We start from the raw sequence: 21998 nt of genomic DNA on the forward strand, positions 1-21998 counted from the left end.
AGCCCTAAATTACTAAGAGTTTTTGTATTTCCAAGAAAATCACTCTTGTCATCAATATGGAAATCTAAGCAGCAAGGTATTGCAAAAATGAATCAGCCCATCAGCTCTACATGGGAAACCTGCAGTGAAGGAACAGATATTCTATCCTGCATTGTTCTATAGTTACGTTGTTTACAACAGTGGGTCGAGACAGACGGCCAGATAGACAGACAGACAGACGCCAGCCACCATGACAAGATAACATGTTTAGTGCTAGCACAAAAAGGAAACCGCAGAGTGACGGTGGGAAAATGAATAATCTTTAAAGAGATAAAAAACAGGCGGCAATGAATTGGCGAATACAGCTCAAGAGATGATGTCTGATTTCCTATGGTGTGACAACTGTGGGCAGAGCTCTGCAAAATCTATCATGCACTGATGGTATTATAGATAAGATCAATAGATGATGCAGTCAGTTTCCAAACCAATCTAAAAATACAAAACAATGCTTTGTCTCAACGAAAACAAGCACTGCCAGTAAAATGGGCTTGAGGCACAATGTCATGGTTTTCAGCGTTTTCGTGTTCATTTGCCAAAAGCGAAACAATTTTATGACTACCTTCCTGTCCAATTTAATGCAAGATCATTTGGAAAAGTGTACCGCTTGAAAGCTCATTAACCCTAAGATGTCTATAAAAAGTGTATCTATGTTGGGCTGAAAGGAGCCAAAAGACTTACCGGTCAACAGCTAAGAAGAAACGGAGACAAAAGGATGTAGGCTCGAGTCAACAACATTCAAAGCAACTTAGCTTAAGGCAATGGAGTCATAATGGAATTAATCCAGTAGTATGGTATGTGCAGAGTATAGCCCGACTCATACTATTTTTGAGGTGATAACAATATTCTCTCTTTCTTTCTTTCTTTTTTTTTTTTTACATTAACAAGACAGAAACGATTTTGTTAAGAATCCTTTAAGTTTTTTTTTTTTTTTTTTTTAATGATCTGAGACCAATATATGTTCGATATAAGCGACAGGTTCAATAGTTGAAAAACAAACTTCAAATAATGGCTGTACTGTTTCTAAATTTCCATTTTTGTGTACATACTGAAAAAACAAACCCACATGCAAGTTACTGAACCACTTATGGACATCAGAATACCTTGCAGATGCACTCTGTCACTTATTCTCTTAACATTGTTCTGGCAAACGTAGTGAGTGCTTTCACGAGAATGAATGGACTGACATGTTTGTATTCATCATCCACAGGCCTTTTTCATTTTGACTAGTCATAGCAGGAAAAGCACAGGTGTTACTAATAACATTAATTATAGCTGTGTCCCAGTAAGCCATGCTCAATACCAGGACACCGAAACTGAAGCTGCTAAATGGAATTTGTAAGAGAAATATATTGAAAGATTTAGTCTACAAAGATACTCTGCATAGCTGCCTGCAGTGTGTGTCTGCATCAACTGGTTCATACAGACCACCACACTTCAGCTACTACTACTACAAAAATGCAAACTTTGACTATTGAATATGCAGTGACAACAGCTCAGAAAGGCACTGAATACCAGTCAAGGACAGTGACATTAACAAGATAGAAGCTGGAATCAAAACACTGTAAGTGCACATCTGCATCATTCTAACAACTGTTGGACTTTTAATTGACCAGTTCAGCCAGTTGGTCCCAAAGCTTTAATCATTATCTTTGCTTTACAGGAAGCCTCGCCTTAGACAGTACTCATCAGCAACTTCCTCTGGGGTTACATCCTGCTTCATCTCAGGCTTGAAATGAGGAAAGTGTATTCCCTGGAAGTATTGTAAGTCCTGTAAAATACATTAGAATAACATGCTGAGCAAGCCAGTTTAATCTTTAATGTGTGGATGTGTAAATCAGTAGATTTATGATTTAGAAAAAAAAAAAAAAGCTTGCTTCCTTTGCACCGTGAGCCACATTTCAAACCGCAAAAAGTGAAATAAAGAACATCCAGAAAAATCTGTTTAGCCTCATGTTACCATAGGAAAACAAACATAAAATAACGTTCACAGGAGATAATATAAGTTTCTATGTTCTCCATGACAAAAATGATTGTTCTGACGATGTCCTGTTTTGAAACAAGAATTTGCTAATACCAGCTAACACCAGATTCAAAACAGCAGCCTGGTGAGACTGCAATGGCAAGCTGAGACTCTACCTCCAATCTGGGCGAACCATCTGTAACAGAACTGCACGTGGTAGCATTTTATATTCCATCGTCTGTGCCCTGCTTCAGAAACAAGTGCTTATCTTATAAATAACTATGCTTGCTGTGTGGCCTTTTTTTGTGTGCTGTAGCCACGCAAAAGCATATGCAGAATCTCATGCATGGGAACACACACACACACACACACACACACACACACACACACACACACACACACACACACACACACACACACACACACACACACACACACACACACACACACACACACACACACACACACACACACACACACAACCAACCAAGGATGATTGTAAATAACTGTATTCTGTTGTATGTTGACCAAGAACCAGGCCTGCCACAGAGATACAATAATGCACTGCATTGATTTCCACAAGCTGGCGGATAAAGGTGTGTGGAGCTTTAACAGGCAGACATGAAGAGGCAAGTGGAAGGCAAGAGAGCCGGCGATAATGAGGATTGATTGTGCGTCTGGAAGCAGAGGTGGCTCTCTGGGCTCAAATCCACTGCCTAGCTAGACCTGCTCTATTCTCCTCTGCTGTGGCAGGCCATAATTAGAAAGGAAGCGGGGACAGATATGGGAGACAACTGAGTAGGAGGAAGAGGACGTAGAGGAAGGAGGACAGGAACAAAAATGGAAGCACGGAAGAAGAGAGTAGGGGGGAGTTGATGGAGAAAGTGAACGTGATGAAGAGGAGACAAAAGAAGGAGAGGAAGGCAGAGTAGGAGTGAGGGATGCCTAGTGTGTTTGTTCTCTAGCTCTGCACCCAGCTTAATGAGATTAGCCTGGCAGGAAAAAAAATGCCACACTGGGGAATTCAGGTCACATGAAAATAGGCTAGCTAGACGTCTGCCTGGCCCTGTGTGTATGTTTGTCAAGTGGATAAGATTAAGAGGTCCATGGTCTACTTGAAACCCAGACAGGATTTAAATATCTTGGCTCCTCCTCTTCTTCCACTTCCCCACTCTGTTCTTTACACTTGTTTTTTCCCCCAGAAATGTATCCACTAGACAACAAGAAAACACCTGACATGTTGTATGACTGCATGAAACCATTATTGCCTTTCTTTTTTTTCTCTCTCTCTCTCCCCTTCCTCATCGTTTCCTCCCCTCCTCTCTGCTTTTCTGCTCCTTCTACTCCAGTCATGTGCTATTTTCCAGCCTCCTGCATTGTCATTTAGTCACAACCACTCATGCCGCTGCTTAATGTCCTCTCTCCACCCAAGAAAACATAGGCCTCAGACATGAGCTGTATCATTAGTCTCAATGATCCTGCCCCATTTTACTTGTTTCACCATTGACTCAAACCATGCGGGAAGGCTGTGAGTGTGTATATACCAGTGTGTGTGTTTGTAAGCTTTTCCATCTGTCTGATTCTGCTCCTAATTCTTCAGCATGCTGGGCACAAATGTGTTATGTCTGCAGGTATGTTTGACCTTTGGTATCGGTCTGACAAGGAAAATTATAGAGTTTGCAGATGCGATCCGTGACTGGGAAGGACACTGCACTATCTGTGTGTGTGTTTGTGTGTGTATGTCTAGCCGTCCTATCATACCCAAGCATGTTTTTATGCAAGGGTTTGTGTGTGTGGACAGGGTGTTTAGAGACACAGACATGTAAATCCCTGTAAAGTAGGAGCTGGCATCATTAAACCAATAGCTTAGTGATTCCCTGGCTGGCCCCGCTGCTCACTGCAGGCTGTTGCAGGGCAGACAAACCAGACCTATTAAGACAAGGGCATGGAGATAAACACAGACAGATACACAAAGAGACAAATAGAAAGAGACGAAAGCCACACCTAAACATGTCATCATGGGCAAAAAAAACAAAACAACAGAAGACAGTGAGAAGATAAATATTGAGGAGCAGTTTCTTGTGAAATGTACCAAAGAAAGGCAGTAATTTAAAAAGAGGGAATAAGAAAGACAGAAAAAGAAAAGCACGAGGAGAAGAAAAAACGGCATGCTAACAGACAGAGAGAGGGTCAGACTGGCTGAGTAGCAGCAGCCTGCCCTGTCTTTTGGGAGTTTTTTAAATAGGTCATTGTCTGACCTGCATTATGGTACCACGGCCATGTCATAATCACACCATTTTGTAGAGCATTGTGCCCAGGTCAGCCTCTTATTACCCCATAGCCTCACACATGCACAAAACATCCTTTGTTGTACACGCACGCACGCACGCACACGCGCGCACACACACACACACACACACACACACACACACACACACAGAATGAGGCAAAAGACAGTGTTTGCCCCCCAGAACAATAGCACCAACAAATCAACAGTCTGCCAGTCTGAGTCCAGAATCTGTTTAGGAAAGACTGTGTTGGATGATCACTGCATCACTGTCTGTGTGGAGGGGAAGTCCAGCATATTTGCAGACAGACACTTTATTATCAGTTTAAATAAGCACTCTACTTCTCTGAGACCTGGCTAGCACTAACAGCAGGAGGCTAGGGGGCAAAACAGCAGTGATGTCGGTGAGTGATAATGATAAAAAAGATGACGCCAACAGCTGCAACAGCACTCTGGCAGATAGGTGGGCAGTGCTAATTGATCTGCTGTGAGCTGTTCGCTGTTTTGCTGTGCCTCGATCAGGAAAAGACCAGGGCACAGCAGGGCTGCCCCAATTACCATTTGGAAGCAGACAATCATTAGGACCCCAGAGCACCTGCTGCCTGCAGGGGTGGCACTCCTACTGGCCGAGAATAAACACAGAAAGAGACAGAGGAGAGAGGATAAGAGGCTGACAGATATATAGAGAGATGGTGTAACAAGTAAACTAACAACTAGACCTGACACCGTCTTCACTGTGCAGGTGAGGAAAAAAAAATTTGGGAGATGAGTGAATAAAAAAGCAAGGTCAGTGAGTAACCCATCTCTGCGCTCACAGTAGGATACCGCCTTAATGAGAAGAAGGCGAGGAGACAGACTTATGTTGAGACTGATATGATGCCATAACGAGCAAAATAAAAAGCAGCATAAGTCTAAGAGGTTAGTTATAATTTATAAAGCTTGACCTCATTATAGACCATTCTATTCAGTGTTAACTTTTATAAAGCCGACCAAAGACTTAAAACTACTTAAACTTTGAGTTTGGTTTATTTAGTGTAGGTGGAAACCACTGGATTATTAAAACGCATTTATAAAGGCATGTTACTTTCAAAAGCTTAGTGAAAGATCAAACTGATAACAGCAATGTATGAAAAAGAAAAATCAAGGGGCTGCATTGAAAGTGATGTGCTGAGTGAGTGAGACAACAAAATGTGATTCAGGAAGCCCAGTTTGAGCAGCGGATTACTGAGTTTGAAGGTCTATTAGACACCAAAACCACAAGCAAGTATTTTGCTACTCTGGAAAGTTCTCACGGTTGCCATGTGGTCATTGTGGCATTCGAGAGGTAAACAGTATAAATATGTTTCAAAATAATCTACCACCAATGTTCTCTTACGCATATTTGATCGGTCAACATAGCCAAACAGTATGTGGAGCGCTCACATCCACAAAGATTTCACAGTTGGATGGATCAAAAACCAACTGGAGCCTCTTGCATTGGCACCCCACTGCGTCCATGGTCCGTTCCCATCCAAATGATGTGGAAGCTGCATTTTTTCATGCTGAGCTGATGTCTGACAAAACGTAGAAACTGCAAGGTTTATCTAATTTGCAAATGATAATAATGATAAAAAGAGTAATAATAATAATTTTCTTTTGACATCTCACTCCATAATCAGACAAGATCAGTTAAAAAGTGCCTGTTGTAATAAGCTAGTTAATACCCTCATGTTGCACTGCTTGACTGTGCCAAAATCTTCCACTGTAGGCAAATACATCAAAGGTTTGAAATTGGATGAAATAAAAGGTAAAATGTATAGGTGCCCTTTAACTTCCTCATTTTTCTCTCCATCTCTCCCCTCTGGGTATTTTCACATGGAATGACAGAAGCTTCACATGCAGAGTAACCTCTGATTTCAGGGGAAAGCAGTATGATAATGTACATCAGTCTTGTGGGGAGACTGGCTCTACATCAAACAACCGCATGAAATGTGATAGGATAATTCATTCTTCAATCAATCAATTCCTACTTTTCAGGTAAACCATGAATGAAGGGCACATACTGGCACATGATGTTTTCCCAGACTCTCCATCAGCACCATGGAATTAAATGAAATGGACATGGAAGAAGTCAGCATAAGTAATAATAAGAAAAAGTGTAAGTTGAAAACACATGAGATTCCAGTTTGTGATTGAGCCAAGTGGAGGCTACACTGAACACAGACCTATTCAAGTCATTTCACATGAAATATGCAGAGGGGAGAAAGATCAGGAGAAAAGGATGAGAAAGGAGATTGGAAGCGAGCAACACTATTTGAGATACATCAGTATATTTCCCACATCATTTTCCAGGAAGATACCCAGGTATCTTTTCATTACTTTCACACCGCTGGTGTTGAAAACATGATTATTATAAATCAGTCTTATCCCAGACTATAGCCTGTCTGAAACTGATATTGATGTTTCAGAGTTCAAAAAAATTCTGATGACGATGTATTGGATGATAGTAATACATATATCATAACACATAACATTAACAAAAAATAGTGATATGGATCCCTTAGATTTTTAAAATTATGACTAACATGCACATAAGTGCCAATATATCTCCAATAAGGTAATATCTGGCCAAACCAATTTTTTGGTCCAGCATTACATGTGACCTTGAAAACTACATGAATTTATTAGCACGTATGAGTCATCAACTGACAATTTAAAATATACACAAACTAATGAAAAACTGCAACCAAGCAAATAAAAATATTTGATGCAGGCTACTTCAAATAATCTAAATAATCTATTTCAGCATTTTGTATGCCACATGATTAAAAAAATAAGTGCTGTATGTTGACATTTTGTCTTTACCTACATACACATCAAACAGACTTCAAGAAAGCAATTTCTTGTCATGTATGAGCTATAGCAGCATTAATGGAAAACTGGATTTTACAAAACAATTTTGTAGCCTAATAACAAAGTGGTTAATTCCTGGAAGCCTAGATAATAAACAGAAGGCATAATGTTTATTATCTGTTGATATATCCTCAGGCTGTGCTTTTCCCCTAAACAAGAGGAATGGTGCTACAAAGTTAATGCATGTGTCTACTCTGGCTATTAAAAAGAGATCACAGATTGTGACTCAACCAGCGCACATAAACACATAGACAGGGTGGTCCAACATGCTTCTGGCTGTGTGTGTGTGTGTGTGTGTGTGTGTGTGTGTGTGTACACTTGTAGTCTCTTCCCAGAAATGTGCAACAGTAAACAGACGAAGAGGCAGAGAAGTAACATTACCACTACCACCGAATGGGAGCATAAACAGTGACACACAACGCAAAGCAATGCAACACTGCACAAACTTCCTCTCTTCTTATGTTTGTTAGTGTGTACGGGCACATACTGCATGTCAGCGCACATCTCAAAGGGCAAGGGGAAAAAAACCCATCTGCAATCAAAGGGGCAGAGGCTGCAGAGAGCAACTGTGAGGCCCCCTGAGAGCTGCCCTGCTTAGACTGGGAGCCTCTGGCAGTCCCCTGGGGGCTCAAGGGGCCCTAACCCTTCAGTCTTTCTTCCCTGACACTAACCAGACACAGCAGCACAGACACATTCAGGGATTGGGGAGTTGGTATATATATGAGAGAGAGAGAGGGAGAGAGACAGAGACCAATAGGCAGACATAAAGCAAGAAAGAGGGAGACATTAGCACATAAGCAAAATGGACCCAGCTTTAACCCACAGCTTAGAGCATTGGACGACAGTTTTTCATATCCTCCTCTCAGTCTCTCCCTTGTAAAGAGAGCAATTACATGTCCAGGACAATCCCACATTAAACAAACATTAGTTCTCTCTCCAGAGCCAGACTCAGCCAAATTACATTGTTTCCAGATGCCCGTCACAAAAACACGCTTACACCCACCCTCTCTCCAAATCCCCTTCATCTCCTCTCCTCCTGCCTGTTTCTCCTCTTTCTATTGTTTCTTTTTTCCCCTGGCATTTGGCTCCTCTTTATCTCTCCCTGTAGCTCCCTAAACTTCCTCACTTCCCAAGTTAAGATGAGGGTTTGTGAATAACACCAGAACAGGCTGTTTCCAAGTTCACTGCCACATTCACTACAGATGGAAGAGAGGAGGGCCAGAGGAAACAAAGAAACGATGAGACAGCAGTCCTTCTTATAGATGTTACATCTTTAAAACCAATGACAAACCTTAGTCAGTGTGTGAGGTCATTATAACCGGCCAGATAAGAAATGCTATGCATGAGGTTTTATGTAAATTTCAGTTTAGGATTAATACTGATGGCGAGGGAGGGTAGAAATAAATGGCTGGTCAGCTAATGTTCAGCTTGTAGATAACGTTTGAAACTATTAACTTCTGTACTGAATAAACTTCCTTTCTCATTTGCTGCTGCAATAAATATTTAACTAGCTGTTTATTTTCCATCTACAATCTTACTCCACTGATATGAACAAATGAGGCAGATATTTGCTTAAAATTTTAGTCTATATGCAAAGACAATTTAAGCACTCATCTCATAGTTGAATAGATTCAGTATTACCATCTATGACAAAACCTGACAGTCTTCTGTAAAAGTCACTGCAGCATGATAACTCGGTTCTGTTGTTTCAGTCGCACCTTTTATGAAATGATCTGATCACTAGAGCAGAAACGATCGTCAGGAAAAATAATGGGCTATTTTTGCAATTAAACAATCATTTAAATAATTTCTAAAACAAGAATACCAAACACTCTCTACTACCAGCTTCTACTACCATGATTTGATTTGAATAAACTTTATATTTTTAGGTTTGTGGACTGTTGCTTGAACAAAACAATGTATATGAAGGTATCACATCAGGCCCTGGGAAACTGTGGAAATAGTTTTCACTATTTTTTGACATTTTGGAAAATAATCAGCAGACTAACTCATGATGAAAATAATTGTTAGTAGAAGTCCTACTAATCATGGCTACATTTTAAACCCTCTATCTATGCCATACTTCCATTCAAATAAAAAACAAAACTTCTGCATCTGAACATGCTCACAATGACCATGCTAACATTTTAGTTAGATGTTAACCTGGTTCAACATCATAGTTTAGCATGTTAAGCATGTTAACATTTGTTAATTAGCACTCAGCAAAGAGTGCAGTTGAGGCTGATGGGAATGTCATTAGTTTTGCAGGTATTAAACAACAAATCTGTCATCACCACATAGTACAATTCATTCTGAAGTGAATGTGAATGCATGTACTAAATGTCCCCTTCTCTCTGAACAGCACAACACAACAGGCCTTATCAGACGCTCAAAAACAAGAACTAAGAACAAGACGTTTACTACCAGACAACTGGGAAAAGCTGATTGTGCACTTCTGTGTGAGTGTACTTGAAGCTCAAGTCCTGTTCAAGACACAATTAAAGTGAATTTATATCGGGGGTGGGGATGGAGAGGTGGGGCGGTAAATAAAGCTAACATATGACTCCTAGCTGGATAGTAGACACGGAAACCTTTGTAGACATGGGAACCAATGTCACATTGACTTAGTATAGTCTAAGCTCAAGGATAACTACCAAAAATGTTGACCAGCTCTCTTAAAAGTCTATGACCCAGACTAGATGTCAGACACTATTCTAGGAAAAAAAACTCTCAATGTAAAATAGTCATACTGGAAATCTGCCTTGTGCCCTTGAGCAACACATTCAGTCTCTTACAAAAAAGAGGGGGTGCTGCTGTGTAGGCGACCTTACACTTTGACCTCTCATGACGTATTTGTTTTATTATGTTTGTCACTACAATTAAATGCACTCTGAATGCACTCTCTTGCACCTGGCAGAACTGATACCTTTAACAGAGAAGATTTAATCTTGGCAAAGTAATCTCTCTTTCTGTTTTCTGTTTTTCTTTTCCATTTTCAGTCATATATACAGTTTGCGTTTATGCATGTGTGTGTAAATAAAACACAGCATTAAAAGAAGCCCTGAAGGTTGGAAGCATCAAAATAAAGCTGGATAATTGCATTATATATGTTTTTATGGATGTGTGTGTTTATGTGTGTGCATAGATGTCTGTTTGTAGGGCCTCATCAGACAGTCGCTGCATGGTTGAAGGAGCACTCAAATACACTCTCGTTTCCCCAACACCTAGGGGCATCTGTGGGGACCTCCTAATACATCTCCAAGCCCCAGACACATGCACACACGCACACACAAATATGTTTACACACAAACAGCCATCTAGGACCATGCAAATCTAATGAGACAGCCAGACTGAGACGTAGACAGACAAACCTGAGGGCAGAGGTGCCTCAACACAAATAGAGACAATTATACATAGTCAATAGTTAACAGAGTGGACTGTATGGTCAGGTGTGGCTGTTACTAAGATCTACATATAGTTAATTGCATTGGGTCAATATCATCATTAATTTATTGGTTTAGGCTCCACCACTTATTTACTGCTGAGATGCTGTTAAGATTTCAATTTCCGATTAAAACTGATGTTTCAGAGAAATTTCAATATTACTCTGGTTCCACTCTGAATGACTGATTTTAACATTCAGTTTTATGAACGCTCAACAGTTTCATCAAATATTAGTCCACCAGTTGAAACTATTTCAATGCAAATGAAATGTTCGTGATACGGACTGGGAAAGTAATGAGAAAAAGACAAAGGACTGGTGTAGACAGAGTTGCAGACTGCTACTTGACAGATGGCCTGCAGCAACAGGCCTTAAATTTGGTGCTCTCCAACATCAAATTATACACCACATCCTCATATGAATCCTGAACTGGTTGATATAACTGGTCCCACCAGCAAAATGTGGAGTTGTTTATTTTACAGCAGACAAAACATTTCAAAATCAACAATGGAAAAAAATGCCTCAAAGTATTTTCTTGTTTACTCTTGTATCCTTGCAATATCAAACAGCATAGAAACAACACCTTATGAATACACGGCTAATGAGCTGAACATTTTATCATAATTGATATTAATTATAATGTTGATGATCAATTTTTTGAGTGATCTATTCAATACAAATAGAGCATTTTGCTTGTGACGGCTTTAATAAATTCGTTGAATTTTATTATTATTGCTTGTTTAGTTAGGATTAGGGTTACTTTGAGATGTTAAAGGGACAATTCAACATTTTATTAAGTGTACTATTTGCCTTCTTGCTGTGAGTTATATGAGAAGACTGACACAGCTGTCATATCTGCACGCTAAATAAAAAAGCTTCAGCCAGCAGCTGGTTAGCAACGGCTTAGCTTAGCTTAAAGACTGAAAGCTGGGGGAAACAGGTAGCATGGCCCATGCTACTTATTAACATGTAATATCTTGTTTATTTGTACAAAAACTGAGTTTGAAAATGTAAGGTCTTACAGGGCATTATTTATCGAGACTATTTCTTTGTGGGATGCAATAACTTGCCACACAGAAACTAAATTAACCGGTAGCTTCATATTTAATGGACAGACATGAAAGAGGTGTCAATCTTCTTGTGTAACTCACAGCAAGAAAATAAGTGCATTTCTCAAAATATTGAACTATTTCTTGAAGACAGAAATTTTGGGCTATGGTTACTAATGATACATCACTAATTGAAAAAAATATAGTTTAATAAAAATTTAAAAATCACTAAACTCGACAATATAAAAGTTGTAATTCATGCAACTTCATGTGCAAATTCATGTAATCTCACACTCACCAAAATATGACAAACGCCCATGTCAACTACTGCTCCTAACCCAAGCAGACATAATTTGCCAACCACTAATAAACTGAATGCAGACAGAGAGAGCGACAGAGTGAGTGTGTGTGTGTGTGTGTTACTCACGTAGTCGGGCAAGGCTGTGTTGTCTCCCTGTCTGCCTCGCAGACTCTGTGTTGCCTGCTCCAAAACCTTGTTGTGCTTTTTGGAAAGCAAAGCAAATAAACTGCAGAAGAGACACAGAGAGAGTGAAAGGAGTCAGAGTAGCAATGACAGATGAATGATACACTTCTATGAAAACCAAATAACCCAAAACCCAAATACACAGTCGTCATACTGCACATGTTGACCTATAATTAATGTGCTGTAAATACTCAAACAGTGGCCTTTACTCAGCTTAACTGAAGAGTAAAGCCTCTATTTAAGACTGATTATTATTAGAGACCGGCCTGTTTTGCTTTCTAAATGAGGCCTTTAAAATAATGAATAATAATGAATCTTGGAATAATAAAATAATCATGAAACTGGCAGGAGACTGTTTTAGAAATGATGTTTAAAAATACAAAAAATATGCTTAAATTTACCAATATTTTTTAAGCCTTCTTTTTATTTGCACAAACAGGTCACAGCTTTGGTTACTTTTTGAGAATTTCCAGCATTTGAACATGTATTTGTTTGTTCCCAACTGGAGGTGACAGCCTGTCGTTTGACCCATCAGTTAACCGACTTGCTTTACCCTTATTCTATGTGTTTGTGTGTGTACACTTGTCTAGATAGGATTGCATGATTGCATGTGATGGCAGGACACAGACAAACATCAACAGTCACATAGTCTGCTTGGGTGACCTTAGGCAGTAGCAATAGGAAGGGTCAATGCGCTCACACATTAATGGCACAGTGTTAACATCACAGTCAGCTGAATCACTCAACAAGCGTGTTCATGCAAGAAAAATAAAAGAAAAATACATTTTTCCAAGTATTTGCTTTGCTCTGTTCTTATATATTGGTTGACTTAAAAAGTGGCAACATTTGTTTTCTTTTTTGATCGTCCTATTTATCACAAAGTGTTCATTAGTGACCTTCTGTTTTAATTACAACTTTTTTAATACTCTCTCTACACCACCCAAGGGTGTTCAATCTTTAATTTGTGTGTTAATCAAGTTACAAAAAAATTGCAGAATAAATTAAATTCAATGACAGCCAAGGGCTAGGGAACCTCAGCATAAACAGATCTCCCTTAGAGCAACACCTGTCCATCTGTCAACACTGGGAAACTCACACACACAATCTATCAACATTCTCTATCCAGGCTAATTGGCAGAATGATAGCTGAATGGAGGTATCTGAGCAGCTATGTGGAGGTCTACTTGTTATCTATGGACCCAATGTCAAAGGAGCCATTAGCCACATCTACTTAACAGGGCCTGTTGTACTATCTAGTAAGTTTATTCTATTTCAAACGAAAGACCACCAACGCAGTTCCACCTGGGACCCTTGCCCACGATAACATGACTAGTTGCTCTATCATATCCCTCCTTTATGCCGACGCACTGACGGACACGGACAGGAAGCAGCAACACAGCAACACAGAGGGATTTCCACACTGCTGGCTTAATCCCAAAATAAGGCTGAGATAATGACATAGTCTACCCCAACACACTGAAGATGTAAAGGTGCTCTGTCTCTAGCAGGATAAAGAATTTTAACTTTTTTTTTTTATTTGGAAACACAGTTTGTGGTCACACGTTGGTGCTCCAAAATGTGTATTCGTACATTTTGTAAGTATATCTTTAATTCTGAACATTCATTTTACGGCTTGAATGAGTGATCTCTGTTAAAAAAAAAAAAAAAGCATTTCCATTAAAACGCTGCTCAAGTTTTAAGAGAATTTGGCAGGAAAATTTGGAATTGAAGAAGTAAAATGAGGATTAGCACATGACTCCATCGATCACCTTTATCGGAATATATTCAAGAAGACATGACGAGATTGTATAATTAATTAACGAACAGTAGCACCAATACATCGGGACATTTATTTGCTGCAGCCTGCAAAAACTAGTAATTTTGTTATGAAAATTAAACCAGTGACATCCCAGTAACATCCACGTGCATCGAGCCAGCTCTTCTTATTCTTACATTTTTTGGGGGGTTTCTGGTAGAGCACAAGCATGTAATGGTCAGCGGCAGCAGGTAAAAGCCAGTACAGGTATTTTCTCTTTTTTAAAGATTTCTTTTACACACAAGTTAAAAATGTGCATTAAAACTGGTGAATGTAAGCAGATCGGTGATTTGACTGTGAACTAGAACAGAAATAATAAAACATTAGTAGGAAACTATTTTGATCACTAGTAGAAATTTAGCAATCTAGCAGTTTAAGCAGAAATTCCCATGTCTAAACTTCCCAAATGTGAACAGTTTCTGCTGTGATAGCAAACTGAATATTTTTGGGTTTTGGACTTGTGACTAGCATTTTTTGGAGACATTTTATAGACCAAACTATTAATAGAGAAAGTTATTGGTAGATTTGTTAGTAATAAAAATAACCATTAGTCGCAGCCCTTCTGTGAATAAAACTCTGTCTGTTGAGTTTGCAGGCAGAGTAACCAGTGAATGAAGGGACATGTGAACATGTGTGGTGACAAAGGACACTGGATATGGACGCAGATGCAAAAGAGGGAGGAACAATGCGGCCAAAAGGCAATATAGATAGGGAGAAAGGATGAATAGAAAATAATAAGGAAAGATGGCGGGCAGTAGTTGGGGCGAATCCACCCACTGCTCCCTGTAAATAAACAGCAGCAGCCTTGATTCTTATAGAGTCAATTGAGGAGCAGAGTTCAGCCGTGTCTGGCTGAGATGTGGAAATTCCTGGCAGGAAGTTTCCCTTTATCTAGCAGCCAGCCAACCAGTTTAGCCCAGCCCAGGCCATCATAGTCATCATCATTATCATTATCATCAGACATGGAGTCGGTTGCTCTACATCACTGCAGGACAGACGTGCACGTTCACAGACAGTGTTCCTCTCTGACTCAAAACACCAGAGAGTCACAGATATGGAGAGGGACACAGGCGGTGAGATAAGAGGATCCCGGAGTGCACGTGAATGTGTGCATGTCTTTGGGGAAGGAAACATTCCTTCCTGTGTGCCTGGAGTTAACAAACAGGCATGAATGACTTGATATGTCTGTGTGTGTGCACGTGTGTGTGTGTGGTTTGGACCCTGTCCTCTCAAGTCTTCCGTCTCCCTGTAGGCCAAACTGTTTCCCTCAATTCTCTCATGTTACATAATGTTTTTTTTCCAACACAGGCACTGCACCCTCTCAATATTTCATTTCTTAGTCATTTCTTCTGCTGCAGCCACTGTCACGTTACTATAGTGATAAATATTTTCTGCTGATTCAACAAGAATCATTAAAATGAATGAGCATGTTTGTGTGTGAATTAAGACTTTCCATTCCTTGTTTTTTGGCAATTTCTGTGTCTCCACTGGCTTCTCTGTCTCACACAGATGCTTTTATTAAAATCTGGTGCAGATAATTGTTCTGAGGGCCACAGCTTACACGAAGCTGCAATTAAGTTTGAACAGACACCAGCTAAGTGTGATACACAGTACCGATGCTGTTGGTTTCAGTGTATGAAACTTCAAAAATGTCAGATCGTCATCACATTTCCTGTGGTTTGGGCAGACTTTATTCACATTCATGCTCTGAGGAAGAGCCTCTGGCTGAAACATGAAACTCTGACTGCTTTGATGCTGTGGTACCTTTTTCTGCTTTAACTGATATAGATTTTTGAGGTTGAGCATCCAGGTTCTCTCTCTTGAATGCACACTCGTTTTCTTTTATTTAAACTGTCAGCCAGAAAAGAAGCATATTCAGCACAGTTAAGAGCTGGTAGACAATATATACTGAGAGCCAATTCCTCTGCTGTCAGAGGTTTTGCCATGCCATTCAAAAGGTGGTGGCTATTCCCTTTATATCTATGAGTGAATCATTGCAGGAAATGTTGAAAATCAATGCAGGGACTGTTTTGTGGTAATATTGGACTTTTATACATGTTTTGCATTAATGTATTGAAGTATTTTCATTTGTCAGGCATTTCATTCACTGGATTAACCAAAAACAGACATTAGTTTCTGGTTATGTTATCAATTAACAGTTTCTCAATTTATTATATCACAATATTTATTGATATCATGATAAATCGTCCATATAAGAGGTTGTCAAAAATATAAAAATCAAGATCCAAATGCTAATTAAAACCACTAAATATAACACATTTTAATGCCAAACCCCAGTATTTGACACCTTGCCTTTTATTTTAAGCTAATTCTAATATTCTCCAAAATAATAAATAAAGATGGGAACTGGAATAGGCTGTATAGAAAATGAATGGATAGAAGAGGAGGGGCAACCAGTTAATTTATCATCCTTTGTTCTATTCTCACCTAATAATGCGCTGGGCAGCGTACTGGTGCAGACATCGAAACTGGGCTGACATGTTGGCAAGCGCAGCGAGACAGTTGGTATGGAGGTATTTATCCTGAGGAGGGTGCACACAACAAAGTTACTGTTAAATTGCAAATTACTTTGTGTTTATTTCAATCTTTACAGTTCCATCATGACAAATGCTGTTGGTGAATGTTACTCCTTGATGTAATACATTGCTATTTGCACCGGTACATGCGGTTGCAGCTGATGGATTTCTCATTGCACGTTATGTTTGCAAGTGTGAGAGTGTGTGTGAATGTGTTCATCTTACCCTTGTACGGGTCATGTTAAACTGGATGGTGCGGATGACCACCAGGATGAGCAGACTGCCAAGTGAGATCTCTGTCAATGACCTCTCTGTGTACCATGAGATGTTCTTCAATACCTGAAACAAGAGGGAGAGACACAGAAATGAGTCACAAACGGGAATGAGGAAAAAATGTACGATTATCCCAGCAAGTGCAGGTAGTGGATGGTTTCAGTGGTAATTCCTGTGTGTGTTTAGTCTACCCACCACCTCATGGATGGAGCGATTGAAGGCATCGTCCTCTGTGAGAATGAGGAGAATAATGAGGGCCATGTAGACGTGATGAGAATTTCTATCCTCTACATGGTAAAGGATCTCAAGGATGGGCAACACCTGAGAGGAAGAGGAGGAGAGAGTAGGACGAAGGGTTGAGCATATGTCTCAGAAATTACATTCACTAAACCTGTTTTTTATATATATAAATAAATAAAATAGGACATTGGATGTAAAATGTAAACATCACTTTTGCACCTGATGCCACTGAAGAGCTAAAAACCTGTTCTACATATCATAAGGTAAACACAGTCAAAAATGTATCAAAACATTTATTAAAATGTATAAAATCTAATTATTATCATTACTATGTTAAGTGGTGCTAACATAGCACCTAGTAAAAGAGACGGAAATGCAGTACTGTTAGTTGAGAAGACAAGATTTACATTATTTACTTCTTTTGAAAGTCATGGATTCAATCCTAGATGGTTGCTAAACTATAGAGATAGAAATGAGCAGAAAAGAGAGAAAAAAGTGATCGGCTAACTAAAGAGTGCAAAAAGATTCATACTGTCAGAGTTAAAGCAGTTAGTAGCTTGCATAGTGAGTGTTAGCTCATTATGCTGTTGTGCAGCAGTGCTTTATTGTTCAGCAGAGAAAGTGACTAGACTCATTAGTAGCCCCTAAACACACACACACACACACACACACACACACACACACACACACACACACACACACACACACACACACACACACACACACACACACACACACACACACAGATATAATAGGCTCAAGCTAGATGTGCTAATGATGGCATTTTATCATAGCAGCCATAACTACAGAGTAACACAGAAAGGTCATGCTGATATCAAAAGTAAAGAAATGTAATAGACCTGCAGTTTCAAAATGTGACTGTAAATTAAGGTCATTGTCTGCACATGTTGGGCTATTATCATGGATGTGTGGTTTTCTGTTGCAATTAGTTTAGATGCTGTGACCTCACATCTCTTTTTAAACCGGTTACAAAGGCTTAACAAATACCAGTGAATGGGAAAGTGGTCTCATACTTCTGGACCCCACTGTATACTCTATTTTAACTCCTACTTCCTCTTCCTATCCAATAATACCAAATTATTTTTGGTTGCACTGTGTGAAGGAGCCTCATTTGTGACTGTCCACCAATTTCATACTGTATGTGATACCATCTGACATGCTGAGCTGCAGATTGATTTTCATTCACTAAATACCTCAGTACATTCATTCGGCTGTAAGGAATAACTGGCACAGTCCCACATGGACAGAATAGCACCAGCTGCCTCTGCATACATCCTCGCTATTTACTGAGCCATAGCACTGGCCCTAGATGAAACGATTTCTTGGCCATATCCATGTGTGTAAGGAAGAACTGCATAATGTGCTTTGTTAAGGAGCACACTCTGACACATTTTTAAAAGACTTGTTTGAATCCATCTTGTTAAAAAATGACCCAAAAAAGTCAGATTTAGATAGGAATAATGAATGTGCATGGATCTGTGTACAACTTTCTGTAAAGTAACAACATTAAAGTGTCTTCAGTCCCATCCTACTCACCAGATTGTCCATGTCAGTTCTGGAGAGCATGTATGTCCTCATGTTGGCATTCTGGTGAAGCAATGTGTACAGTAGTAGTGTGGCCTGGTCAGAGCGCTGCTGCTCGCACAACGCTGTGTATAGACTGTTGAAATTGATCTGGAAAGTGTGAGGTTGCTCAACGGGCAGCGACGAAGTGTCTGCATGGACAGAGGTAAATATCATTAGGATTGTTATTACATTTCTTTATTAACCTCAGGTACATGTCATAGACAGTATATGAAAAACTGTCTACCGTAAATGTATCTACCTTGTGTGTTTCTGAAACAAGTAATAGCTTGGCGGTAGGGGTTGGGCCAGCCGGGTCCATCTGTCAGATTGGCGAGGACCAGCAGTAACAGAAGGCTCTGATTAGACAAAGGTAAAGGGTTGTGTTCCTGGTCTATCCCGGCTTTGCTGCCAGCTCCACCCAATGTGAAGACACTCCACAGCCCACCTGGAGATCGGAAAGACAGACAGGTCAACCCACACAGATAAAAATATACACTCAACTACACTTTTGTTCCTTTGCATCATTTTTCATTTTGGTCATTTTTCTAGCAATAAATTGGTTATATTAAGCTTTTGTATTTATATTTGTATTAAATTTTTTTAGTTCGCTAGAGGAAAATAATCGTCCTCTAACACACCTCTCCCGGTGTTCCCTAGGTTACACTTCAGCAAAGATAGTTTCAAGACTGGTCTGAGATTTCACCTGCAGCTCTCCATTTCAGTACAACAAAGGGGCAATCTTTGGAAAATCCAGTAGTGTGTAGTTGCAGTAGTGTGCTAAATCCAGTAGTGAAGAGCAGAGAGGTTCTGTATGTCAACCTTTTTATAGAAAGCACTAAAAGGTATTCTCACATCTCGCAGCGCCTCAATCTTAAAACTGATTTACGCTTCATAGGGAAATGAATGCAAAACAGAATGTGCAGTCAGACTGATGTAATCAGGGCCAAAATGCACAATGGAATCGTGCATGATGGTTTGCAGCACCTGAAATTTGAAACAACATAGACGGCGCCAGAGAACAAAGAGAAACTGGAACTACTGGCCAACTGGAGCGGACTTCGTTTTTCTTGTTGGGGGATGAGAGGGAGAGAGAGCTGAATTTCCTGCGGAGTAACTGAAGTGCTGGTGCTCTCAGGCGTCATGAGAAGCACGAGAAGCACGAACACCAAGGTACACAGATGACAGCCTCTGGCTCCTCCACGTCTAGCCACACAGAATACATGGACACAAGCTCTAGTGGGAGGCAGTGTGAGTGTGTTGTAGGTCCTCACTGATCCAGCCACTGAATTTGAGAAGTAGCCAAGTAGATTTGCTGCCATCTAGTGGCAAAAGTTGGAGGAGCAGAACAATTCTCTGGCTGCATTTACACGTTCCCTCCTTCATGTAAGAGTAATGTCATAAAAGTCATACTGATCCACCCAACTACGACGCACTAGCATCATCTGTTTATGTGGTTACTGAACCAGAAAAGATTTTAGTCAAGTGAACAAGGACACATTAGTTTAAAACATTAGAGGGGTGACATGCTTCATGTACAAAGACCTCCTACTCTATAGGAAAATTAACTCAAGGAGAAAATGGGAGGTCACATCCCATCGTCTTCTCCCTTTAGCGATGGGAAAGGAAGGAGACAGAACAAAGGAACAGCCTGTGACTGATGAAGATCCTGTGAGATTAAGAGTGGTTAAACTTTTAAAACAATTATGTATGACAAAATAAAGGCTTTTCATGTACTTTTTCTCCGTTCTCTGCCCTAGAGCTTCTTTTAATCAACTTGTGACTGTTTAAAATCTTAGTAACATTCATGATTTATATGTTGGATCGCCTCTAAATTCACTGATGACTAGTAAAAAGTTACTCCAACGCTGAACGTCAGTATAAATGTGTACACAATTCCTGTAAAGACAAGAAAGAATTTGTTTATATTTGAATGAAAGGACATTAACAAATTGCCTTGACAATAAAAAGAAAACCCCAAGAGAGAAATGACATCATGTGCACTGGTCAGTCTGTCTCTCTTGCTCCAAACATGATACTCTTCTTTCCTCCAATTGGCCAGAAAGAGACGTGAGTGTGAGAGAAAACAAGATCTAGAGAGAGAGAGAGGGCCAAGTTGTGACGGAGCCCTGTACATCTCATCACTGGCACCACAGTGACTAGCCCAACAGTGTCAGAGGGCCCGGTCTGGCAGCCACATTTCCTGCACTCTCGTGTATACACGCACACACACACACGCACACACTCTCTCTCTCACAGACTCTCTCACACACACATTCACAGAGCTCTGTTTTACCTTAGTGGGTGCTGTTTGTTATCCGTCTGGCTCAGTTCCCTCTGCCTGTCTGCCTGCCCACCACATAAACCCAATAATGCTACACTGCTTAGGCTGCTCCGGCCCTGGCCGGCCGCCGAGTGGAAAAAGAGGAGGAGGACATGAAGAGGAGGAAAGGGAAGGGGAAAGTGAGGAAAAGAGAAGGTCACACACGGACACAGTGGCTGGCACGCTGAAATCAGAATCTGGGTTTCAGGACTCGGGGGCAGTGAAAGCATCCTACTGTGAGACAAGCAACACAACTGCAGCCACAAAGTCTTTACTTGAGTACGAGTCTGTATCCACAACAGCAGCCTGTGATGATGATCTTTTCTTCTCTGAAAACACTTCATGACCTACGAATCTCTACAGGTCTTCTTAAAATATATACACACACAAACAGATGTTTATGAAAATCGATCAAACAGGTACAAAAACAGCCCAAATTAAGAGTTTCTGCAACAGAACATGAGCTTTTGACGACTAACTAAGCCTTGGCTTTCGGATAGAAGGCTGTGTTGTCCAAATTACATTGGTCTTACATAATGACCACCACCATCACAGACATTACTGCTGGCACTAAGTCAATTTCTATATTCAAACCAAAATATAACACAGGCTGAAAATCTGGCTCTTCTAAATCCACATCTGCCCCTTGACATGTACTTCACAAGACCCTGACCCCTCAGCAAATATGAATTCACATCATGGGTATTATCAAACACACATAAGCTCTAGTGATGTACTTAAATACGTCGCTGTTAGTAGACTGCTGATTGCGGGAATATTATTGCTCAACTTTCCTTAAACAATGCTGCAGTAGTTCTTCATTTCAGTCTGAATTAACGTGGTGTCCCTCAATATTTGAGGAATGTAATTCGCTCCATGCAGCTGCTAAATGTAGCAAGACATTCAATGACTATCAGAAAACAGAAAAACTCTGTAACACGAAGATTGATTCCTTTGTGATTATACTATACGTCACTAAAATGTTAAGTATAGGCTAAGTTTAACTGGGCCTACTTCAAAATGACATCCAGAACACATAAAATCATTAATATAGCATAATTCTCTACTAACA

The 21998-nt window shown here is 40.0% G+C and overlaps 1 protein-coding gene across 2 annotated transcripts in view; it reads right to left on the reverse strand.

Annotated features, from left to right (window-relative positions):
• The window catches only part of dym (dymeclin), a 53621-nt gene that overhangs the window by 15990 nt on the left and 15633 nt on the right, over positions 1–21998 (reverse strand). For both annotated transcript variants that reach the window (XM_056403402.1, XM_056403401.1), the window contains exons 9-14: positions 18866–19051; positions 18577–18755; positions 16975–17100; positions 16732–16845; positions 16418–16512; positions 12097–12196 (exon numbers count right to left, since the gene is read on the reverse strand). In XM_056403402.1, the coding sequence (XP_056259377.1) occupies positions 12097–12196; positions 16418–16512; positions 16732–16845; positions 16975–17100; positions 18577–18755; positions 18866–19051 (800 nt within the window). The remainder of the gene's footprint in view (positions 1–12096; positions 12197–16417; positions 16513–16731; positions 16846–16974; positions 17101–18576; positions 18756–18865; positions 19052–21998) is intronic.

The sequence above is a fragment of the Seriola aureovittata genome, chromosome 18 (genome assembly GCF_021018895.1).
Source record: "Seriola aureovittata isolate HTS-2021-v1 ecotype China chromosome 18, ASM2101889v1, whole genome shotgun sequence".
NCBI lineage: Eukaryota > Metazoa > Chordata > Actinopteri > Carangiformes > Carangidae > Seriola > Seriola aureovittata.